General features: G+C 41.1%; 2 protein-coding genes and 1 long non-coding RNA gene across 3 annotated transcripts in view; all 3 read left to right on the top strand.

The window, feature by feature from the left end:
• Positions 1 to 294: 294 nt before the first annotated feature.
• Positions 295 to 11,487, top strand: LOC118940321 (B-cell receptor CD22-like). Its single transcript, XM_036949067.1, has 15 exons — positions 295 to 327; positions 613 to 960; positions 1,425 to 1,643; positions 1,789 to 2,121; positions 2,871 to 3,116; positions 3,741 to 3,842; positions 3,933 to 4,151; positions 4,264 to 4,596; positions 4,695 to 4,949; positions 6,125 to 6,400; positions 6,597 to 6,860; positions 7,092 to 7,182; positions 7,345 to 7,399; positions 7,495 to 7,730; positions 11,314 to 11,487. Exons 2-15 carry the CDS (start codon positions 813 to 815, stop codon positions 11,393 to 11,395), a joined length of 2,859 nt encoding a protein of 952 aa, XP_036804962.1. The 5' UTR covers positions 295 to 327; positions 613 to 812; the 3' UTR covers positions 11,396 to 11,487.
• Positions 11,488 to 13,494: 2,007 nt separating this feature from the next.
• Positions 13,495 to 14,635, top strand: LOC118940328. The gene is made up of 3 exons (XR_005036849.1): positions 13,495 to 13,557; positions 14,348 to 14,396; positions 14,540 to 14,635. It is a non-coding gene; the product is annotated as an uncharacterized LOC118940328 (long non-coding RNA).
• Positions 14,636 to 17,009: 2,374 nt separating this feature from the next.
• The window catches only part of LOC110494998 (hemicentin-2-like), a 187,632-nt gene continuing 179,030 nt past the window's right edge, over positions 17,010 to 25,611 (top strand). The window contains exon 1 of the mRNA XM_036949060.1: positions 17,010 to 17,055. The gene's annotated coding sequence lies outside the window, so the exon portion shown is untranslated. The remainder of the gene's footprint in view (positions 17,056 to 25,611) is intronic.

Below are 25,611 nucleotides of genomic sequence, written 5' to 3'. Positions count from 1 at the left end.
ATCATACAGCATGTCATCTTAAATAGACAGATGTAGACAGACATGCAACACATCACATTACATATATAGTGCAATAGACTTACAGACAGACAGTATTCACATAGACAACCATATAGCACAATACAACACAATATGAGCCTGGTTCATTTTCAGTAATGAGGCCCTGTACCCCATTTACAGTTTATACTTCAATGTATCAGGTGGAGTTAAACACCAGCTATAGAGTGAGTTGTTGTTTATGTTTCTAAGACTGCAGGGTGGGAGATGCAACAATGGCCTTGAGAACAGCAGGAAGTGTGTTGGTGGTCTTTCTCTGGTCTGTAGCAGGTATGGTCTCATTCTTATCTTTAAGTTACTCTGTTTATCGATCTACAGATATTTCTAAAAGCATAACCATTTTTATGTTCTACTGTCGACACATTTGGCATCTCCACTTCACTTTAAACAGTTGTCTTTCTCACCTCACTGAGTGAAGCTTATCTGTGGTTTCCATTCACACTCAACCAACAAGTATCTATGTCTCAACTCAGCAACTATGGAACAAAGTGTTAATGTGAGTCACAAGACCTTGAACTTAATGTAACGTCCTTGTGATGTCTAACTGTGTTTCAGTGGTACTGGGTCAGAATGTCTGGAGTGTTACATACACCACTCAGAGTATCTGTACCTTGAAGGGGTCAACAGTGGAGCTGTCCTGCTCTTACACATATCCCAGTGGTTATATCGTCACAACAACCTTCTGGTTCACAAAAAATGATGCTGAGGGGAATCCTGTGAGTCTGAGTGATGACCCAGACTACAAAGGTCGTGTGATGTACCATAGAGAAAAGAAGAATGACCAAATCCTGACAATCACAAACCTGAAAGAGAGTGACTCAGCTATGTACATGTTCAGATTTATAACATATCAGGCTGGAGGGAAATATACTGGCAGTCCTGGAGTCACTCTGTCTGTTACAGGTAACATTCTATATACTGGCAGTCCTGGAGTCACTCTGTCTGTAACATGTAACATTCTATATCCTGGCAGTCCTGGAGTCACTCTGTCTGTAACAGGTAACATGCTATATACTGGCAGTCCTGGAGTCACTCTGTCTGTAACAGGTAACATTCTATTGTCTGATGTTCTGTTTAATCTTCATTGTCCCTTTAGGTCTAGAAATGGTCTTGATTTGTATTAATCTAATAAAATAATGAGCTGGTGCACACCCATATAAAATGATTTAGTGTCGAGGTGCTGACTAACGGAGAATAAACTGGAAGCTGTAACAACAAAGAGAGTCACACTCCATATGTATTACCTCCCAGTCATTTGTTGCTTAAAAAACACCAACGTTTTGACATCACCTTCTTCAGGGTAAATGTATTGCATCATGTGACCACACTAGACAACAGGTGATTCAGGTTGATGTTGTCTACTCCAGACCTGCAGGTGAAGGTGACTCCTACATGGTGGGCAACGTCGAATACACTGACCTGTAGCACCACCAGCTGTCCTCTGACTGGTAACCCCACCTACATCTGGTACAAGAACGGACAGATCGTAACTGACAACACTTCCCCTTACTCAGTCCTCCCTAATGATGTAGACAGCTACTCCTGTGCTGTAAAAGGCCAAGACTATCTTCACTCTCCGGCAGTGGGTGAGTGTTTATTTCATTCATATTGTAATACTATTTAACCTCTGTGTGTTTTGGTTTCACTATGAGAACTTGAGAACTTTTAGCATTTCTAGAAAGAACTAAGAATATAATCCAATTGACCTCTTGTTATGTCACTGTGTTTCAGGTGTTCAGTGTCAGAGCTGCAACAGAGTGACTTACACCAAGAGGACAATCTGTGTCTTGAAGGGGTCAACAGTGGACATATCCTGTACTTATGTTGGTTATTATTACACCACATCATCATTCTGGTTTAGAAGTGATAAGTCGACCCCTGAAGACCTAACCACAGAACCAGGGTATGCAGGTCGTGTGGAGTACACTGGAACATACAGAGGTCCCTTCACCCTGAGAATCACAGATCTGAGAGAGGAGGACTCAGCTGAGTATCGCTTCACTTTTAAAACAGACAACTTTAAATGGGGTCATAGTTTCCCAGGAACAACTCTGACTGTCACAGGTAATACTACACTTACAGAACATTATGATATACTGGTAATACTACACTTACAGAACATTATGATATACTGGTAATACTACACTTACAGAACGTTATGATATACTGGTAATACTACACATATAGAACATTATGATATACTGGTAATACTACACATATAGAACATTATGATATACTGGTAATACTACACTTACATAACATTATGATATACTGGTAATACTACACTTACAGAGCATTATGATATACTGGTAATACTACACTTACAGAACATTATGATATACTGGTAATACTACACTTACAGAACATTATGATATACTGGTAATACTACACTTACAGAACATTATGATATACTGGTAATACTACACTTACATAACATTATGATATATACTGGTAATACTACACTTACTGAACATTATGATATATACTGGTAATACTACACTTACAGGACATTATGATATACTGGTAATACTACACTTACAGAACATTATGATATACTGGTAATACTACACTTACATAACATTATGATATATACTGGTAATACTACACTTACAGAACATTATGATATACTGGTAATACTACACATATAGAACATTATGATATACTGGTAATACTACACATATAGAACATTATGATATACTGGTAATACTACACTTACATAACATTATGATATACTGTCACTACTTTATCTCTAGTTGTTGGAGGTTGAAATTATGAGGTTTGTTTTTTTATGTTGTTATTCTCTCTTCATTCAGACCTGCAGGTGAAGGTGACTCCTGGCACAGTGACAGAAGGATCATGGGTTATACTGACATGTAGCACCACCTGTACTCTGACTGACAACCCCATCCCCACCTACATCTGGTACAAGAATGGAGAATACCTATTTTCTGACTCCTCTCCCCAGTATCAATACTCAGTCAGTAGAGGAGGTTCTGACAGCTACTCCTGTGCCTTAATAAGAGGCCATGACAAACTCAGCTCTTCCAAAGTCACAGTGGGTGAGTGTGGTGATTTACCTCCAGAGTTTTACCTCCAGAGTTTTCCTCTCTTATGGTAAACAGACTTGATATTTTCAGTCAATTCAGAATGCTAATTTATAAGTAACTATAGTCCATTACTAACATTTAGTACTGAAAACTAGCTCATTGTCAGGGTTTTCCTCCTCCTCTTCGTCTGAAGAGGAGAGGCGAGAAGGAGGACCAATGCGCAGCGTGTTAAGTGTCCATGGTCTTTTAATAAGAGAAACTCAAACATGAACACACTACAAAACAATAAACGTGGAAAAACCTGAAACAGTCCTATCTGGTGAAGAGAACACAGTCCTATCTGGTGCAGAGAACACAGAGACAGGAAACAACCACCCTCAAACACACAGTGAAACCCAGGCTACCTAAGTATGATTCTCAATCAGAGACAACTAATGACACCTGCCTCTGATTGAGAACCATACTAGGCCAGAAAACCAACCTAGAAACACAAAACATAGAATGCCCACCCAACTCACGTCCTGACCAATTCAAACAAACAAATAACACAAATACTAGGGTCAGAACGTGACACTCAAAATCATACAAATAAGCTAATATCATCACCATCATCATGTCCTTCATCATTTGTTCCAGGAACATCTTCTCTGAGCTGCTTAAGGGTGACCTACACCAGTAGAAGCATCTGTTCCTTGATACCATCCGAGGACCTGCCTTGCACTACCATATATTCCACAGGTTAGACTGTGTTATCTTTAAGTCTGGTAGAGTCATTTTGTCAACTACAGAAGGAAACCAGAAAGTGTGTTTTTATTTGCTCTCATTCAGACCTGCAGGTGAAGGTGACTCCTGACACAAAGGCAGGGAAGAAGACACTGACCTGTAGCACCACCTGTACTCTGACTGACAACCCCACCTACATATGGTACAGGAATGGACAGTCTCTTCCTCGGTCCACTTCCCAACAACTCGCTATCTGGAGTTCTGAAACAGAGAGTTACTCCTGTGCTGTTAAAGGCCATGAGGATCTCCGCTCTCCTGCAGTGTGTGAGTCTGGAATCAATTGGGATAGTTTGTAGTTAACCTTTCTTTATAACAAAGTAAGGCAACTTTCTAACTTCAAGGTATGTGTGAAAAAATCGATTTAATGTATTTTCAGGTGTTCAGGGTCAAAACCGCTGGAGTGTGACTTACACCAAGAGGAGAATCTGTGTCTTGAAGGGCTCCACAGTGAACATATCCTCCTCTTACACTCATCCCACTTGTTATATAGAACAAGGTTCATTCTGGTTTACACAGAAACACCCTGTAGATCTCAGGTCATATCCAGAGTATGCAGGTCGTGTGGAGTACAATAGGAACACAGAGAACCACCACACCATGACAATAACACACCTGACAGAGAATGACTCGGCTGAATACAAATTCAGATTAATAACAACATACGAGGGGAGATTTTCTGGCCTTCCTGGTGTGATGTTGACTGTCACAGGTAATACTTCACCTACAGTCAGTTGTTACTGTAATAGGACAAGTCTAATCACATGACAAGCCAGTCTGGAGTCAAATATGACTGATGTTTCCTCTTAGATATCCTGTTGGAGATGGATCCTATGTCTGTGTCAGAGGGGGAGAGAGTCACACTGAGATGTAGAACCCAATGTACAATCGGTCTCAACCCCACCTACATCTGGTACAAGAACGGACAAAGTCTGACCAAACCAATCACCAGTTATAACAGCCTGATCCTAGACCCAGTCAGCAGTGAGGATGCAGGGAACTACTCCTGTGCTGTAGAAGGCTTAGAGAGAATCCTCTCTCCAGAAGAGACTCTCACTGTCAGATGTGAGTACATGGGGTGTTGATATATCTACAGTGAAAGTCATTGATATCATCTCTGTAATACATGGTTCTACATGTCAGTGTAATATACTAATCTCGACTAATTTACATCATCTCTGTAATACATGGTTCTACATGTCAGTGTAATATACTAATCTCTACTAATTTACATAATCTCTGTAATACATGGTTCTACATGTCAGTGTAATATACTAATCTATACTAATTTACATCATCTCTGTAATACATGGTTCTACATGTCAGTGTAATATACTAATCTATACTAATTTACATCATCTCTGTAATACATGGTTCTACATGTCAGTGTAATATACTAATCTATACTAATTTACATCATCTCTGTAATACATGGTTCTACATGTCAGTGTAATATACTAATCTCTACTAATTTACATAATCTCTGTAATACATGGTTCTACATGTCAGTGTAATATACTAATCTCTACTAATTTACATAATCTCTGCAATACGTGGTTCTACATTTCAGTGTAATACACTAATCTAGACTATTTTACATAATCTCTGTAATGCATGGTTCTATATGTCATTGTAATATACTAATCTACACTAATTTACATCATTTCTGTAATACATGGTTCTACATGTCAGTGTAATATACTAATCTATACTAATTTACATCATCTCTGTAATACATGGTTCTACATTTCAGTGTAATATACTAATTTACATCATCTCTGTAATACATGGTTCTACATGTCAGTGTAATATACTAATCTCTACTAATTTACATCATCTCTGTAATACATGGTTCTACATGTCAGTGTAATATACTAATCTCTACTAATTTACATCATCTCTGTAATACATGGTTCTACATTTCAGTGTAATATACTAATCTCTACTAATTTACATCATCTCTGTAATACATGGTTCTACATGTCAGTGTAATATACTAATCTATACTAATTTACATCATCTCTGTAATACATGGTTCTACATGTCAGTGTAATATACTAATTTACATCATCTCTGTAATACATGGTTCTACATGTCAGTGTAATTTACTAATTTACATCATCTCTCTAATACATGGTTCTACAGTTAGTGTAATATACTAATCTCTACTAATTTACATCATCTCTTGCTTCCTTACATGGTATATGAGTTCTTATTTGCTCTGTCATCTTCAACACCAGATGGCCCAAAGAACACCTCAGTGTCAGTCAGTCCCTCTGGTGACATAGTGGAGGGCAGTTCAGTGACTCTGACCTGCAGCAGTGATGCCAACCCACCTGTGCAGAGTTACACCTGGTACAAGAAGAATGGTGGTCACTATCAGTTCTCCTATGGGATCACAGGACCACATCTTGTCTTCAATCAAATCAAGTCCTCAGTCACTGGAGAGTACTGCTGTGAGGCCTGGAATGGGATTAAGACGGGGAGGTCTGAGTCAATCAACATTGATGTGAAATGTGAGTAAAGTACAGCTCAGTATCACATGTGTTCCTGTTAATGTTTTGTATAAGATGATTCTTATTTTTGATAGTCTGGCTTCACAGATTTTGATATGTCATGTGAAGTTGTAATTGCACCTTTATAACCCTCTGACGAATTCTGGTGAGGTAGTATACTACAGTCCTGACCCTCTGACATATTCTGCTTTACCAGACGCTCCACAGAACATCTCAGTGTCAGTCAGTCCCTCTGGTGAAATAGTGGAGGGCAGTTCAGTGACTCTGACCTGCAGCAGTGATGCCAACCCACCTGTGGACAAATACACCTGGTACAAGAAGAACGTAACCTCACCAAAAGCATCAGGACAGAGTTACAGCATCACTAACATCATCTCTGAGGACAGAGGAGAATACTACTGTGAGGCCCAGAATAGAAAAGGATCTATGAACTCTACAGCTCTGATGATCATTGTAGCAGGTAAAGTTACATCTTCAATACTTCAATACAGAACTACATGTTTCAAGCTGATCTTAATCATTGTGTTTTGACTGATTACACTTTGGTTTCTAATTATGTGTTGGCTTATGATGTCACAAGTTTTATAAGATTCCAAAGTATTAACACCTATTGTGTTGATATTCTGTAATGTGTTCGATTTTAGATTATAAGAACATGCCATGTCCTCATATCATCCATATTTTATTGTAGGGAAACAAATATCAGTTGTGACTGCAGCTGTAGGAATCATTGTTGTTGTTCTGGTTCTCATCCTCTGTCTCTCTGGACTCATGTGGTTCAGGTGAGTGAGATTGCATATTTTTTTATATAATTTCACTTTAGTCATTGTAAATTTGAATTTGTTCTTAACTGACTTGCCTAGTTAAATAAAAATAAATAAAAGTAACTTAATTTATTAATTGAATGATTGATATCTTCATACATTCATTCATGTACAAAACAGGAAGAAGAACTCCACATCCACCTCCAACACAAGAGACACAGCAGATGATGGACAGGTGAGTCTGTTGGAATCAGAAGGTGACTGTGATGACTGTGTATTCTTTGTGGAACATTTCCACTCCTCATGTTGTCTGTTCTTTCTCTCCATCAGGGAGACTCTAGTCCAGTGTATGACAACATCTCAAACATGGCCATGACCCCTACTGCAGCACAGACAGAGTCCACATACGACCAGGATGATGTTCACTATGCCAGCGTCCACTTCTCTCACTCCAAAAAACAGGAAGTGCCTCTGTACTCCACCGTCCAAGTGCCTCAGCCCCAGAAACAGGATGAGGATGTCCACTACGCTGCTGTGAAATTCAACCTCCCCTGTTCTGCCACCCAGTGAGCACATTCAGCCATTACAACAACATAGTCAATACTAGAACATTGGGAACACACAGCATTAAAGGATAAGTTTGCTTGTTTACAACCAAATCTGGATGGGGAGGTGGGGTGGGGGGTGGAAAGTTGAATCTCATTTACTGCATTTCTACACAATTAAAACACTTTTAAATGGTATTTGGAAAACAGAAAAAAACAAGCAAAAATCACCCCAGCCATTATCACCTTGGCTGCTGAGGGTCATTTCACCTCAGCCATTATCACCTTGGCTGCTGAGGGTTATCTCACCTCAGTCCATTATCACCTTGGCTGCTGAGGGTTATCTCACCTCAGTCCATTATCACCTTGGCTGCTGAGGGTTATCTCACCTCAGTCCATTATCACATTGGCTGCTGAGGGTTATCTCACCTCAGTTCATTATCACCTTGGCTGCTGAGGGTCATTTCACCTCAGCCATTATCACCTTGGCTGCTGAGGGTTATCTCACCTCAGCCATTATCACCTTGGCTACTGAGGGTTATTTCACCTCAGCCATTATCACCTTGGCTGCTGAGGGTTATCTCACCTCAGCCATTATCACCTTGGCTGCTGAGGGTTATCTCACCTCAGTCCATTATCACCTTGGCTGCTGAGGGTTATTTCAGCTCAGTCCATTATCACCTTGGCTGCTGAGGGTTATTTCAGCTCAGTCCATTATCACCTTGGCTGCTGAGGGTTGTCTCACCTCAGTCCATTATCACCTTGGCTGCTGAGGGTTATCTCACCTCAGTCCATTATCACCTTGGCTGCTGAGGGTTAACTCACCTCAGTCCATTATCACCTTGGCTGCTGAGGGTTATTTCACCTCAGTCATTATCACCTTGGCTGCTGAGGGTTATCTCACCTCAGTCCATTATCACATTGGCTGCTGAGGGTTATCTCACCTCAGTTCATTATCACCTTGGCTGCTGAGGGTTATTTCACCTCAGTCATTATCACCTTGGCTGTTGAGGGTTATCTCACCTCAGTCCATTATCACCTTGGCTGCTGAGGGTTATCTCACCTCAGTCCATTATCACCTTGGCTGCTGAGGGTTATCTCACCTCAGTCCATTATCACCTTGGCTGCTGAGGGTTATCTCACCTCAGTCCATTATCACCTTGGCTGCTGAGGTTTATCTCACCTCAGTCCATTATCACCTTGGCTGCTGAGGGTTATCTCACCTCAGTCCATTATCACCTTGGCTGCTGAGGGTTATCTCACCTCAGTCCATTATCACCTTGGCTGCTGAGGTTTATCTCACCTCAGTCCATTATCACCTTGGCTGCTGCAGGTTAATTCACCTCAGTCCATCTACAAACACATAACCTATTAGCTATTCAGTTGTAATGTTATACACCTGAAAGGGAGGAAATATGGGAAATGATTCACACTGACACACTAATCAGAGAATAAATAAAAACATATTACATTTCTAGCACTGTATTGTTTACATGTTGATAGTATTATAATGTAGAACTATAGGGAAGATAGGTCCTGTGAAGATGTTTATATTGAAACATATATATATTTTTAAGTGTTTGATTAGATTAGTACAGATTTTCTCAGGGCACCCCACATGGGGCCCCGACCCCAAGTTTGGGAACCACTGTAAAAACCTCTCTCTCTGCTTGCTTCCTCTCTCTCTCTGTCTCCTCTACTTCTACCTGCACCTCAGCCTCTCCACTGAGCCCCACACCACTGTCTGTCTCAGTAGCCTGTTATCTGTAAATTACTTAGTAGTGTATGGTTTACTCCTGCTGAGGTTGGCTCCTTTTAACGTAAGCGTCTTACTTCATCCTTCTAGCTGGCTAACATGCTTACCAGACCGGACACGTCGTGTGTGCGAGCGTCACAAAATACATTTAGAAATCCATGTTATTCAATTATAGCACCCACACTGCTCCCTCGCGCCAAGGAGCGTCTGACATGCCAAGGGCTAAAATAGAAGTCCTTTCTATTTCTGACGCAAATCACGCTGAAAGTTCTGCCTCTCACAACTCCTCATTGGTTTATAGAAGCAGGTACCCACGTGCCATCTCATTGGTTATACCCACGTGGGTGATTGAAAGACTAACTGTTTTGCCGGTCGTCGTGGTAATCCTATGAAAGTTTAGATGTGATCACCATTTAAGTTCAAAGATAAAAAAACCCTGGAAGGAGGAGCGATGACTAGAAACGATTCAGTTGGCCTTTTATGTGTGGATTAATTGTCGGAGTAGAGGACCTTGTGCATTTCAGGCAAAATAACAACACAATGTTTATATCCCAGGACAAATTAGCTAGCAACAGCAAGCTAGCTAAATGGGACAAATTAGCTAGCAAGTGCAAGCTAACTAGCTAAATTGCCATCCATGTTTAATGCTTTTCGACCTGTCCCCAAATGAATGTAATTTGTTCAGAGTTTGTTTTGATATTTTAACCTGCGTGTCGTGATCGCGTTTGGTGTGGGGGGGCAAAATAAATGTATGCACGATAGCGCACGATGGCGCGAAGCTGGTTTGGGTTCCGTGTAAGTAATATTAACCAGACCCCTTCAATGTTACTGCAATAGAAATGTCAGCTGGCAGCTATGCCCCCGACCTGACTGACATGTCTATGAGCGACTACTTACCAGTTTGTGCACTCATTCTCCGAGAGTGATGTTTTTGTTTGGTGGATGTCTGTAGAAGCGGCAGGAGTTGAGAGATAGACAAAAAAAATGCCTTTTGTTCGGCATCTCGCAAACAGATTGTCAGCAGAGCTATCTGCTAGTTGGGGTATTTAGTTTCACGTCTCCCTCGGCCTGTTCAGCGAGAAGGGGAATTAGATATTTGAGAGAATGGTCAATGTGCTGCTGTTAAAAACAAATCAGGGAGGAAGATCCAGGGGAAGCAGGCAAACAAAACGAACGAACCACAGTTAATGATTCCTCTCGTTCACAAAGAGGCAGGAGCGATTAGTCAGATCAAGAAAATAAGCTTTGAACAACACTGGGAGCAATATTTAGATGTTCATTTCTTAATTTTCATTTATTCATAATACATTTTCTTTATTGTGTACAGTATATGTATTAGGCTATTATTATTATTTTCAAAACAAACATCAGGTGTCCTCATATGTAGTTACGGACATGTGCTCATTGGAGGAGTAGACAATGATGATGTCATCAATAATGCATATTCTGCATTAAGGTAATTCATGCCTCAACAACAGAAACAGGACCAGCATCTGCAATAAGCTGTTGTGAAATGTAACCACCTCACTGCTGCCCCCCTGTGACCATATTCTGCATTAAGGTCATTCATATGCTGCTGCTTATTGTAGGAGATGTCATCAATACGCAAAACAGTTGACCCCTAGTGACTACTAGTGATGTCATTTCCTTTATCTACCAACCCAACAATGGACATCTCAAGACAATTACCATGACATGACTATAATGAGGGAGTGATGAGTTCCAAATGGCACTCTATTCACTATTTAGTGCACTACTTTTGACCGAGCCCTATAGGCCCTGATCAAACGTAGTGCACTATAAAGGGTATAGGGTTCCTTTGTTTCATTTCTGTTTCTCTCTCCTCAGACCAGCAGCAGCACAAGCAGCTGAGGTGGATGCCTCTGAGATCTACAGTACAGTCAACAAACCCAGAACCAAGAAGACTTGAACATAACAAACCCAGAACCAAGAAGACCTGAACACAAAGGCCCAGAACCACAAACCCAGAACCAGGAAGAACTGAACACAACAAACCCAGAACCAGGAAGACCTGAACACAACAAACCCGGAACCAAGAAGACCTGATAAACCCAGAACCAAGAAGACCTGAACACAACAAACCCAGAACCAAGAAGAACTGAAAACAACAAACCCAGAACCAATAAGACCTGAACACAACAAACCCAGAACCAAGAAGACCTGATAAACCCAGAACCAAGAAGACCTGAACAGAACAAATCCAGAACCAAGAAGACCTGAACACAACAAACCCAGAACCAAGAAGACCTGAACACAACAAACCCAGAACCAAGAAGACCTGAACACAACAAACCCAGAACCAAGAAGACCTGAACACAACAAACCCAGAACCAAGAAGACCTGAACACAACAAACCCAGAACCAAGAACTGAAAACAACAAACCCAGAACCAGGAAGACCTGAAAACAACAAACCCAGAACCAAGAACTGAAAACAACAAACCCAGAACCAGGAAGAACTGAAAACAACAAACCCAGAACCAAGAAGAACTGAAAACAACAAACCCAGAACCAAGAACTGAAAACAACAAACCCAGAACCAAGAACTGAAAACAACAAACCCAGAACCAAGACCTGAAAACAACAAACCCAGAACCAAGAAGACCTGACAAACCCAAAACCAAGAACTGAAAACAACAAACCCAGAACCAAGAACTGAAAACAACAAACCCAGAACCAAGAAGACCTTGTATATCTGGACCCGTATATTATAACTAAGTGGTATAATTAAGCAATAAGGTCCGAGGGGGTGTGGTATATTGACCTATAGACTGTACCACGGCTAAGGACTGTTGTTCTGCACAACGCAGAGTGCCTTGATACAGCCCTTAGCCGTGGTATATTGACCATATACTACAAGCCCGAGGGCCTTATTGCTATTATAAACTGGTTACCAACATAAATAGAAAGTAAACAAATATTTTGGTGTCATACCAGTGTTCTATTGTCTGATATACTGTATGTGAAATGAAATGCTTATTCAGCCAATCAGCATCCAGGACCTAAACTACCTGGTTTATAATAGTATCAAGTAATATACAGTGCATTCAGAAAGTATTCAGACCCCTTGACTTTTTCCACATTTTGTTATGTTACAGCCTTATTCTAAAATTGAATAAATATTGTTTTCCCCTCATTAATCTACACACAATACCCCATAATGACAAAGCAAAAACTGGTATTTAGAAAGGTTTGCAAATGGATTAAAAATACAAAATGGAAGTATCACATTCCGTAAGTATACAGACCCTTTACTCAGTACTTTGTTTAAGCACCATTGGCAGCGAGTCTTTCTTGGGTATCATGCTACCAGCTTAAAACATTTTTTAGTAAATGTGGTTGTCTGTTACCCAAATCAATTAAATTAGTTTATATACACTTTATATATAGTTTGCTAGATAAAAAAAAAAATGTTATAGCACAATTTTGCCTTAAAATCCATGAAGTAGTTCTGCTTGATGCAATGTTTCTTATTACTTTCATCACAACATTACTAATGTGTGAAGTGTAAACAAATCATAAAAATGCTGCTGTAATTCAGAATCCACTTTGTCCAGAGCAGCTGTGTGATGCACAAAAATGCCAGTTTATGGAAGTCACTTCACTTGAATGTCAGAGGTAACAGAGTTAAACTTCTAGCTGGCTAGCTAGCTTTCGGTATCACTGAACAACGTCTGCTTCATGTAGCTAACAAGCCAGCTGAGAGAGCTAGTTCACTGAATTCATATGCCAGTCCAAGTCATCTCTTAATAACACAGTATCTTTACATGGTTGGTTTATTCTGTCTACATTTCTTTACATTTCAAATGTTATTTGACATTTTATTTTGTGTATTTTCATTTGTATCTTTATGCTGCCATCTTTTGTTTGAATCCTCCCCTGACTCCGCCCACTTCTTCCCGAAGTAGACATGACTCCGCCCACTCCTTCCCCAAAGTATACCCGACTCCGCCCACTTCTTCCCCGAGGTAGACCTGACTCCGCACTCTTCTTCCCGAAGTAGACCTGACTCCGCCCACTTCTTCCCCGAAGTAGACCTGACTCCGCCCACTTCTTCCCCGAAGTAGACCTTGTGAGCATCGTAGATTTGCATGTTTCGCTCTCTGATCGGATTGTCTGAATTCACTAGTTAAGTGTCAATCACAGAAAAAAAAAACATGGATGAAAATACATTTTGAGAATATGTGAATCCCTCGTCCGTTTCCCTGACCCCTGCCAAAGACATAGAATGTGTATAGGGCAAAGATTTAAGCTTCGCCTGTTCCACTGATATGGATTCAGCTAACAAATTTGGAAACTCCAATGTTCACACCAGTCTCATACTTTTAAATCCATGACGGGAAGAGTGAACTTGCACACTTGGGAAAGGGTTGGGAATCGGGACCTCAGTCTCAGGCACCTTATTACCAGTTTGATATTTTGTTATTGATCCAAGTGGATGAGGACATGATTGGGACATATGAAGAGAGACTGGAGGCTGCAGTAATGTTGAGATGCCAGTAGGGGGAGCTCTAGTCTAGAACACTGGAACCTTCAGTAGCACTTTGGAGATGATGAGGAGTGATGGGTCACATCTTGTGAGGAAACACATTAAGAAACCATATAGAACAGTCAACACTTTGTTGTGGATCTGTATTTAAAGAAAAGACTATGTTGAAAATGGGCTGCATTTAGCCGCTTTAAAACATGTAGACCCATCTCCTCAAATGAAGAAATGCAAATAGCTATGCAGGCTTTAGCAGTACATCCAGTACATCCCTTTCTGACATGCTGTTGATGCATGTGATTGTCTTAAATCCCTGACTAGGCTACTTTCACAATGTGTCAGTCACTAAAATCACACTTCTTCTTTCTATACACAGCTACGACGATAAGTTGACTCACTGTACAAGATCTTTCCCCCTTCACTCTGTAAGTACGGTTGACGAGATCATTAAATATATATATATATATATATTTTTTGACACTTTGTGAATATGGAACCTGGACTGTTTTAATGTATCAGGTGGAGTTATTCACCAGCTATAGAGTGAGTTGTTGTTTATGTTTCTAAGAATGCAGGGTGGGAGATGCAACAATGGCCTTGAGAACAGCAGGAAGTGTGTTGGGGGTCTTTGTCTGGTCTGTAGCAGGTATGGTCTCATTCATAATGTTTTAGTAATGTTATCTTAATGTTATTCTGTTGTGTTCAGTGACATCATCTGTTAGGGGCTTCTTATTTTCTGGAATAGTTGTCTTTTACACCTCACTGAGTAACACTTAGGTCCTTTCTGTGGTTTCCATTCACACTCAGCAAGTAGAGTACGGCAACACAGTGTGGACAAATGCTGTTAGTGTGAGGAAATGGGTCTGTAATGTATAATCACTATAATGTGTGATTGTGTTTCAGTGTTACTGGGTCAGGATAGCAGGAGTGTGATGTACATCACTCAGAGTATCTGTATCTTGAAGGGGTCAACAGTGGAGATGTCCTGCTCTTACACATATCCCAGTGGCTATACAATCACAACAACCTTCTGGTTCACTAAAATGATGATGAGGGGAATCCTGTGACTATGAGTGATGAACCAGACTACACAGGTCAGTTTCCACACCCTGACAATCAGAGATCTGAGAGAGTGTGACTCAGCTATGTACAAGTTCAGCTTTATAACAGATCAGACCGTAAGGAAACATAGTGGTGATCCTGTAGTCACTCTGACTGTCACAGGTACAGTTACATTCAATATAGTTCAACTGTTGGATTTCATTTAGTTCAGGAAAATTATATTGGTTTGTATTTATGTCTGTATAACATAGGATTTCTTCCATCTGTGCATTAGAGTGAATACTAAGTGATAAAGGGATTTACAGTGATATTGTTTTTTAGTCACTTTATTTGAATAGTCTGGATAGATGCTCTACAGATGGTCATTCTATCAACACACTTCCTGTTGATAAGTTACTGCTTTTATTTTTTACTGTGTCACAATAGTCTCTTTCTACTATTTTCCCTGTACCTTGACACAGCTCTCTCTCCACAGAGTGTCCATCCTGACCCTAACTGGGACACACACACCACTGAAAATGAGGACCAGACACTCTGGCAGTAGGTATGTTATAACATATTCATTAATGTGTTTATTTTGTATATAGTATTTGTGTTTGTTTGTGTGAGTGAGTGAGTGGGTGAGTGAGAGAAAGACAGACACAGAGGAGAGAGATGAACACAGAAAGTAGAAGTGAGAGAGAATACTATAGAGCAGTGTGTAAAGTGTTCATACTGTGTTTCCTGTGTCGCTGTCTCTCTGAGTGTGAAAATCCCCCACAGTGACACGTTCACATCTCTTCAGAGAGACGCACAGCACTTCGAATATCAGACCATCCAGGGAAGAGAACCACCACAGAACCTGGACTGATAGAACCACCACAGAACCTGGAGGGAAGAGAACCACCACAGAACCTGGAGGGAAGAGAACCACCACTGAACCTAGACTGAAGAGAATCACCACAGAACCTGGACTGAGAGAACCACCACAGAACCTGCACTAAAGAGAACCATCACAGAACATGGACTGAAGAGAACCACCACAGAACCTGCACTAAAGAGAACCATCACAGAACATGGACTGAAGAGAACCACCACAGAACATGGACTAAAGAGCTATGGCACCAAACCAAAGCCAGACCTTACACCTCTATTCTCTTACTAATATCTTGTTATCATATCTTGAAGGTTCACCCAAATTACAAAATTACACATTGGTTTCCCTTCCCTTTCAGCAGTCTATGAACATGGTGTGACATCAGTCCCTGCTTTGGTTTAGTTTCCCCTGACACTGTTTCCACTTGCTAACGTTTTAGCATTCGTGGCACAAATCCCATATGTCATGTGACTGATTTATTTCTCGCACATCATTTCAAAATCAATCAAAAGTTTTAAAAAATGCGTTGTGAAGCTCAACAAAGTCACTTCCAGATGATTTGAACATGATGAGAGAATGTTAATTTGTGAAATCTTAATATCAGTCCCGTGACTTGAATGGGATTTTTGTAAATGTGGGAGTGTTCGACATTGCAGCCGACTTTATAGGCGAGTCGAGATCTACAAATCACCTTGCATGATGAATAACTACTCAATATTATTTATAGATCATTCAGTCAGTCACAATTTACCCATGATACATCAGTTTTGATGTTCTCGAACACTGTCTGAGTGACTGCGGAAGGAAGCCCTCTCTGCATAAGCTTCTTGGTCCCTGACATAGAGTTGGATAGAAGGTACATCTTGAGATATTTGTCATGATGTCTTCTGTGACAGAATGAGCAGCACCATTGAGGGCTATTTCCATATTAAAGTAGTTAATATCTTCAACTTCCATAAGTTTAATAACAGTCTTCATACCAACTGAAATGGTGTATTCAATGGCTTAGTCATGCTAAAACAGGCTTTGAAGCAAGTACGCCCTCTATTAAATTCTATTGTCCCTGACAGCTTCAAAGTTGTCAACCAGACTTCAAACCTCACACTCAGTGTCTATTTACATAGACTTCCAGTAAGTTAACTTGCAACACATTTCCCCTTCACTCTGTAAGTATGCTTGACTATATCTTAAAATATGTTTATTTTATCATTTGTTTGTTTCCATGAACTTCTGTATCCTGTTATGTGCATGGCCATGCTATTGTAATGTATGTTTTGTTTTTCTGTTATTTACAGTATACTCTGTAGATGTATTTCTGTGTATATTAATCTGATACAGTATTGTACATGGGGTTACACATATAATACTTTAGCATGGTATTTTAAGGACTCTCAAAGCAAGAGATTGTTGTGGAGACTTGTTTGAAAATGACCTAAAGTAAGACTGAGAGTAACAGTGATTAGGTGTATGCTTTGAAAGAGCTTTAGGAGTAATATTAACATGAGACAGTGATGGTGGGTTGTGTTTAGGAGTAGTATTAACATGAGACACAGTGATGGTGGGTTGTGTTTAGGAGTAGTATCAACATGAGACACAGTGATGGTGGGTTGTGTTTAGGAGTAGTATTAACATGAGACACAGTGATGGTGGGTTGTGTTTAGGAGTAGTATTAACATGAGACACAGTGATGGTGGGTTGTGTTTAGGAGTAGTATTAACATGAGACACAGTGATGGTGGGTTGTGTTTAGGAGTAGTATTAACATGAGACACAGTGATGGTGGGTTGTGTTTAGGAGTCGTATAAACCTGAGACACAGTGATGGTGGGTGTGTTTAGGAGTAGTATTAACATGAGACACAGTGATGGTGGGTTGTGTTTAGGAGTAGTATTAACATGAGACACAGTGATAGTGGGTTGTGTTTAGGAGTAGTATTAACATGAGACACAGTGATGGTGGGTTGTGTTTAGGAGTAGTATTAACATGAGACACAGTGATGGTGGGTTGTGTTTAGGAGTAGTATTAACATGAGACACAGTGATGGTGGGTTGTGTTTAGGAGTAGTATTAACATGAGACACAGTGATGGTGGGTTGTGTTTAGGAGTAGTATTAACATGAGACACAGTGATGGTGGGTTGTGTTTAGGAGTAGTATTAACATGAGACACAGTGATGGTGGGTTGTGTTTAGGAGTCGTATAAACCTGAGACACAGTGATGGTGGGTGTGTTTAGGAGTAGTATTAACATGAGACACAGTGATGGTGGGTTGTGTTTAGGAGTAGTATTAACATGAGACACAGTGATAGTGGGTTGTGTTTAGGAGTAGTATTAACATGAGACACAGTGATGGTGGGTTGTGTTTAGGAGTAGTATTAACATGAGACACAGTGATGGAGGGTTGTGTTTAGGAGTAGTATTAACATGAGACACAGTGATGGTGGGTTGTGTTTAGGAGAAGTATTAACATGAGACACAGTGATGGAGGGTTGTGTTTAGGAGTAGTACTAACATTAGACACAGTGATGGTGGGTTGTGTTTAGGAGTAATATTAACATGAGACACAGTGATGGTGGGTTGTATTTAGGAGTAGTATTAACATGAGACAGTGATGGTGGGTTGTGTTTAGGAGTAGTATTAACATGAGACACAGTGATGGTGGGTTGTGTTTAGGAGTAGTATTAACATGAGACACAGTGATGGTGGTTTGTGTTTAGGAGTAGTATTAACATGAGACACCGTGATGGTGGGTTGTGTTTAGGAGTAGTATTAACATGAGACACAGTGATGGTGGGTTGTGTTTAGGAGTAATATTAACATGAGACACAGTGATGGTGGGTTGTGTTTAGGAGTAGTATTAACATGAGACACAGTGATGGTGGGTTGTGTTTAGGAGTAGTATTAACATGACACAGTGATGGTGGGTTGTGTTTAGGAGTAGTATTAACATGAGACACAGTGATGGTGGGTTGTGTTTAGGAGTAGTATTAACATGAGACACAGTGATGGTGGGTTGTGTTTAGGAGTAGTATTAACATGAGACACAGTGATGGTGGGTTGTGTTTAGGAGTAGTATTAACATGAGACAGTGATGGTGGGTTGTGTTTAGGAGTAGTATTAACATGAGACACTGTGATGGTGGGTTGTGTTTAGGAGTCGTATAAACCTGAGACACAGTGATGGTGGGTGTGTTTAGGAGTAGTATTAACATGAGACACAGTGATGGTGGGTTGTGTATAGGAGTAGTATTAACATGAGACAGTGATGGTGGGTTGTGTTTAGGAGTAGTATTATCATGAGACACAGTGATGGTGGGTTGTGTTTAGGAGTAGTATTATCATGAGACACAGTGATGGTGGATTGAAATGTGTCCTTTCCAACAATGCAGAGTTAAAGATAAAAATACAGTGTATTCGGAAAGTATTCAGACCCCTTGACTTTTTCCATATTTTGTTACGTTACAGCCTTATTCTAAAATGGATTCAATTGTTTTTTCTCCCTCATCAATCTACACACAATACTCCATAATATTTAATGCAAAAACAATATGTTATACATTTTTGAAAATGTGTAAAAAAAAACAGTTTTTGTTTTGTCTTTATGGTTAACTGCCTTGATCAAGGGCAGAACTGCAGAATGGACTACTTTTGCCAGTTCAGGAAGTCAAAACAGCAACCTTTACTGGCCCAACGCTCTTAACCGCTAGGCTACCTGCTGCCCCATAGGTAGAGGTAAAGTGACTAGGCATCAGGATAGATAATAGACGAAGCGAGCATAGAAGTAACTTACTGTAGCTCGTCTGGTGGACTTGTGTCACTGGGCAGCTCGCGGCTGGATTTCCCTTTGTAAGCATAGTAGGATTCAGCCTTAGTCCTGTATTGGCGCGTTTCCGGTTTGATTGCTCATCGGAGGTCATAGCTGAATTTCTTTAACCATCTGGATTAGTGTCCCGTTCCTTGAAAGCGGAAGCTCTAGCCTTGCAGATGTGTGCAGATGTTGCCTGTAATCTATGGCTTCTGGTTGGTACGTCTGTAGGTCACTGTGGTGACAATGTCGGCGATGCACTTATTAATGAAGTGGTGAATGACGTGATCAATTCCTCCATGTTATTGGATGAATCCCGGAACATATTCCAGTCTGTGCTAGTGAAACAGTCCTGTAGCTTAGCATCCACCTGATCGGACCACTTCTGTATTGAGCACATCACTGGCACATCCTGTTTGAGTATTTGCTTGTAGGCAGAAAGCAGGAGGATAAAGATATGGTCTGATTTGCCAAAGGGAGGGCTTTTTATGCATGTGTAGAGTATAGGTGAACTAGAGTTTTGTTGCCCCTAGTTGCACAGGTGAGGTTCAAAAAGGAGGAGCACAGGTGAGGTTGAAAAAGAAGGAGCACCGTTTTTGGTTCTAGATAGAATTATTTTTGGTTCCAGGTAGAACCTTTTTGTGTTCCATGTAGAACCCTCTGTGGAAAGGGTTCTACATGGAATCCAAAAATGTTCTACCTGGAAAGATAAAGGGTTCTTCAAAGTGTTCTCCTATGTGGAGAGCCAAATAACCCTCTAAGGTTCCAAATAGCACCATTTGTTTTCCAAAGTTGCAGACTCGTTGAAGTAGAAATGTTCATCCAAATCAAGTGTGTGTAGCATTCAGTGTAACAGAATATCACCGTGGCATTATATTACTGCCCAAATGTATAAGGACATTGTTTGAAGAGAGGAGGCTGCAGTAATGTTGAGATGCCAGTAGGGAAAGCTCTTGTCTAGAACACTGGAACCTTCAGTAGCACTATGATGCAGCTGATGAGGAGTGATGGGTTTTAGTCACATTTTGCCTGTTTTAAAAATGTAGGTCCACTCCTCAACATAAGAAATAAAACTGCTGACTTTCGTCCATTTTCAATTTACACTGAAATGCTTCCTATTCACAAGAGACCTCACCATACACAGAATAATGCAGTCGTAAACCACAGTCAAAGTATAGCCGTGTGTGTGTGTGTGTGTGTGTGTGTGTGTGTGTGTGTGTGTGTGTGTGTGTGTGTGTGTGTGTGTGTGTGTGTGTGTGTGTGTGTGTGTGTGTGTGTGTGTGTGTGTGTGTGTGTGATTTTACTATCCTTGTGTGGACCAGAAATCCTGACAAGGACTGTAAAACAAAGTTGGACAAGTGGGTGCATTTCACAAGTAACAAGGCTATTTTTGGTTGAGATTAGGATGAAGAGTTAGGTTTAGGGGTTAGGATTAAGATTAGAGTTAGTGGTTAGGTAAAACATATTTTGAATGGGAATAACTGTTTTGGTCCTGGACAGTAACACAACATTTTGTCTGTGTTTATCATTAGTTTACTCCAATTAGAGGAGGGGGGGTAGGGTAAGGGGAAAATAATAAAGATTCAGATTGTTTAATAGTCACATGCACAGGGTTGCAGGTGTAATTGCAGGGTACAGTGAACGTCTTAGGCTTCAACATGCAGGACAGTGAAATAAAATGATGAAAAATTGAAATGAAAACAACAGAAATAGAACTAGCACTATATAGATAATAACTCTGGCAGTGATGAATAATGACCATTGGGGTGGAGGCTGTAGAGGGGGTGGGGTGGAATGACCATAGGGGGAGCAGCAGCATGATCATTGGGGTGGAGGCTGTAGAGGGGGTGGGGTGGAATGACCATAGGGGGAGCAGCAGCATGATCATTGGGGTGGAGGCTGTAGAGGGGGTGGGGTGGAATGACCATAGGGGGAGCAGCAGCATGATCATTGGGGTGGAGGCTGTAGAGGGGGTGGGGTGGAATGACCATAGGGGGAGCAGCAGCATGATCATTGGGGTGGAGGCTGTAGAGGGGGTGGGGTGGAATGACCATAGGGGGAGCAGCAGCATGACCATTGGGGTGGAGGCTGTAGAGGGGGTGGGGTGGAATGACCATAGGAGGAGCAGCAGCATGATCATTGGGGTGGAGGCTGTAGAGGGGGTGGGGTGGAATGACCATAGGGGGAGCAGCAACATGATCATTGGGGTGGAGGCTGTAGAGGGGGTGGGGTGGAATGACCATAGGGGGAGCAGCAGCATGATCCTTGGGGTGGAGGCTGTAGAGGGGGTGGGGTGGAATGACCATAGGGGGAGCAGCAGCATGATCCTTGGGGTGGAGGCTGTAGAGGGGGTGGGGTGGAATGACCATAGGGGGAGCAGCAGCATGATCCTTGAGTGGAAAATATATTTACAAAAAATACATATAAAAACTGAAACGTCCTCTCAATGTCAACTGCATTTATTTTCAGCAAACTTAACATGTGTCAATATTTCTATGAAGATAACAAGATTCAACAACTGAGACATGAACTGACCAAGTTCCACAGACATGTGACTAACATAAAGGGAATAATGTGTCCCTGAACAAAGAGGGGGTCAAAATCAAAAGTAACAGTCGGTATCTGGCGTGGCCACCAGCTGCATTAAGTACTGCAGTGCATCTCCTCCACATGGACTGCACCAGATTGGCCAGATCTTGCTGTGAGATGTTACTTCTCTCTTTCACCAAGGCACCTGCAAGTTCCCAGACATTTCTGGGGGGAATGGCCCTAGCCCTCACCCTTTGTGCCCATAGGCGACGCTGTTGCTGGTGATGTCTGGTGAGGACCTGCCTTACAACAGGCCTACAAGCCCTCAGTCCAGCCTCTCTCAGCCTATTGCGGACAGTCTGAGCACTGATGGAGGGATTGTGCATTCCTGGTGTAACTCGGGCAGTTGTTGTTGCCATCCTTTACCTGTCCTGCAGGTGTGATGTTCGTTTGTACCGATTCTGTTCAGGTGTTGTTACACGTGGTCTGCCACTGCGAGGATGATCAGCCGTCCATCCTGTCTTCCTGTAGCGCTGTCTTAGGCGTCTCACAGTACGGACAATGCAATGTATTGCCCTGGCCACATCTGCAGTCCTCATGCCTCCTTGCAGCATGCCTAAGGCACGTTCACGAGGATGAGCAGGGACCCTGGGCATCTTTCTTTTGGTGTTTTTCAGAGTCAGTAGAAAGGCCTCTTTAGTGTCCTAAGTTTTCATAACTGTGACCTTAATTGCAGATAGCATGTAAGCTGTTAGTGTCTTAAAGACCGTTCCGCAGGTACATGTTGATTAATTGTTTATGGTTCATTGAACAACCACAGGAAACAGTGTTTAAACCCTTTACAATGAAGATCTGTGAAGTTATTAGCATTTTTACAAATTATTTTTGGAAGACAGGGTCCTGAAAAAGGGACTTATATGACATATATGATGTATACTGTATACTGTATATATATATATATTAGTATATATTAAATATAATGTATATATATATATTTATATTTGATATATATTGTATATATTTACAAAAAATATAAAATAGGGACCTGGAAAAGATTCAGACAATTACATTGATTGAAGCAACAATCTATCTGCAATATTGAAGCTGAGCTACCCCCTTAAAATATGTGTTTACAATAATACAGATCTGTTCGATAAGTGATTGTTGTTGATGATGATGATGATGACTTTACTGTATCCATTAGGACATTGTTTTGCATCATACATCATGTCATCTTAAATAGACAGATGTAGACAGACATGCAACACATCACACACATTACAGACAGACAGTATTCACATAGACAACCATATAGCACAATACATCACAACACAATATGAGCCTGGTTCATTTTCAGTAATGAGGTCCTGTACCCCATTTACAGTTTATACTTCAATGTATCAGGTGGAGTTATTCACCAGCTATAGAGTGAGTTGTTGTTTATGTTTCTAAGACTGCAGGGTGGGAGATGCAACAATGTCCTTGAGAACAGCAGGAAGTGTGTTGGTGGTCTTTCTCTGGTCTGTAGCAGGTATGGTCTCATTCTTATCTTTTTGTTGCTCTGTTTATCAGTCCACATACATTTCTAAAAGCATAACCATTTTTATGTTCTACTGTCGACACATTTGGCGTCTCCACTCCATTTTAAACAGTTGTCTTTCTCACCTCACTGAGTGAAGCTTATCTGTGGTTTTCATTCACACTCAACCAACAAGTATCTATGTCTCAACTCAGCAACTATGGAACAAAGTGTTAGTGTGAGTCACAAGACATTGAACTTAATGTAACGTCCTTGTGATGTCTAACTGTGTTTCAGTGGTACTGAGTCAATATGGCTGGAGTGTTACATACACCACTCAGAGTGTCTGTACCTTGAAGGGGTCAACAGTGGATCTGTCCTGCTCTTACACATATCCCAGTGGTACAGTCACAACAACCTTCTGGTTCATAACAAATAATGCTGAGGGGAATCCTGTGAGTCTGAGTGATGACCCAGACTACAAAGGTCGTGTGATGTACCATAGAGATAAGAAGAATGGCCACACTCTGACAATCACAGACCTGAGAGAGAGTGACTCAGCTACGTACATGTTCAGCTTTATAACAGATCAGACCAGAGGGAGATTTACTGGCAGTCCTGGAGTCACTATGTCTGTTACAGGTAACATCAAATCAAATCAAATCAAATCAAATCAAATTTTATTTGTCACATACACATGGTTAGCAGATGTTAATGCGAGTGTAGCGAAATGCTTGTGCTTCTAGTTCCGACAATGCAGTAATAACAAGTAATCTAACTAACAATTCCAAAACTACTGTCTTGTACACAGTGTAAGGGGATAAAGAATATGTACATAAGGATATATGAATGAGTGATGGTACAGAGCAGCATAGGCAAGATACAGTAGATGGTATCGGGTACAGTATGTACAAATGAGATGAGTATGTAAACAAAGTGGCATAGTATAGTATAAAGTGGCTAGTGATACATGTATTACATAAGGATACCGTCGATGATATAGAGTACAGTATATACGTATGCATATGAGATGAATAATGTAGGGTAAGTAACATTTATATAAGGTAGCATTGTTTAAAGTGGCTAGTGATATATTTACATCATTTCCCATCAATTCCCATTATTAAAGTGGCTGGAGTTGAGTCAGTGTCAGTGTGTTGGCAGCAGCCACTCAGTGTTAGTGGTGGCTGTTTAACAGTCTGATGGCCTTGAGATAGAAGCTGTTTTTCAGTCTCTCGGTCCCAGCTTTGATGCACCTGTACTGACCTCGCCTTCTGGATGATAGCGGGGTGAACAGGCAGTGGCTCGGGTGGTTGATGTCCTTGATGATCTTTATGGCCTTCCTGTGACATCGGGTGGTGTAGGTGTCCTGGAGGGCAGGTAGTTTGCCCCCGGTGATGCGTTGTGCAGACCTCACTACCCTCTGGAGAGCCTTACGGTTGAGGGCGGTGCAGTTGCCATACCAGGCGGTGATACAGCCCGCCAGGATGCTCTCGATTGTGCATCTGTAGAAGTTTGTGAGTGCTTTTGGTGACAAGCCGAATTTCTTCAGCCTCCTGAGGTTGAAGAGGCGCTGCTGCGCCTTCTTCACGATGCTGTCTGTGTGAGTGGACCAATTCAGTTTGTCTGTGATGTGTATGCCGAGGAACTTAAAACTTGCTACCCTCTCCACTACTGTTCCATCGATGTGGATAGGGGGGTGTTCCCTCTGCTGTTTCCTGAAGTCCACAATCATCTCCCTCACATTCTATATACTGCCAGTCCTGGAGTCACTCTGTCTGTAACAGGTAACATTCTATATACTGGCAGTCCTGGAGTCACTCTGTCTGTAACAGGTAACATTCTATATACTGGCAGTCCTGGAGTCACTCTGT

Source organism: Oncorhynchus mykiss, chromosome 17 (assembly GCF_013265735.2).
Source record: "Oncorhynchus mykiss isolate Arlee chromosome 17, USDA_OmykA_1.1, whole genome shotgun sequence".
NCBI classification, from domain to species: Eukaryota; Metazoa; Chordata; class Actinopteri; order Salmoniformes; family Salmonidae; genus Oncorhynchus; species Oncorhynchus mykiss.
The sequence above is the reverse complement of the archived record's forward strand: the minus strand, read 5'-3'. Positions and strand labels throughout refer to the sequence as shown.

Bases quoted from the DNA above. Each gene is read 5' to 3' on its own strand.
- LOC118940321 (XM_036949067.1), top strand. From the start codon at position 813: ATGTACCATAGAGAAAAGAAGAATGACCAAATCCTGACAATCACAAAC. The intron at 3,843-3,932 runs GTTAGACTGTGT...GCTCTCATTCAG, and splicing joins CACTACCATATATTCCACAG to ACCTGCAGGTGAAGGTGACT. The intron at 7,400-7,494 runs GTGAGTCTGTTG...TCTCTCCATCAG, and splicing joins ACACAGCAGATGATGGACAG to GGAGACTCTAGTCCAGTGTA.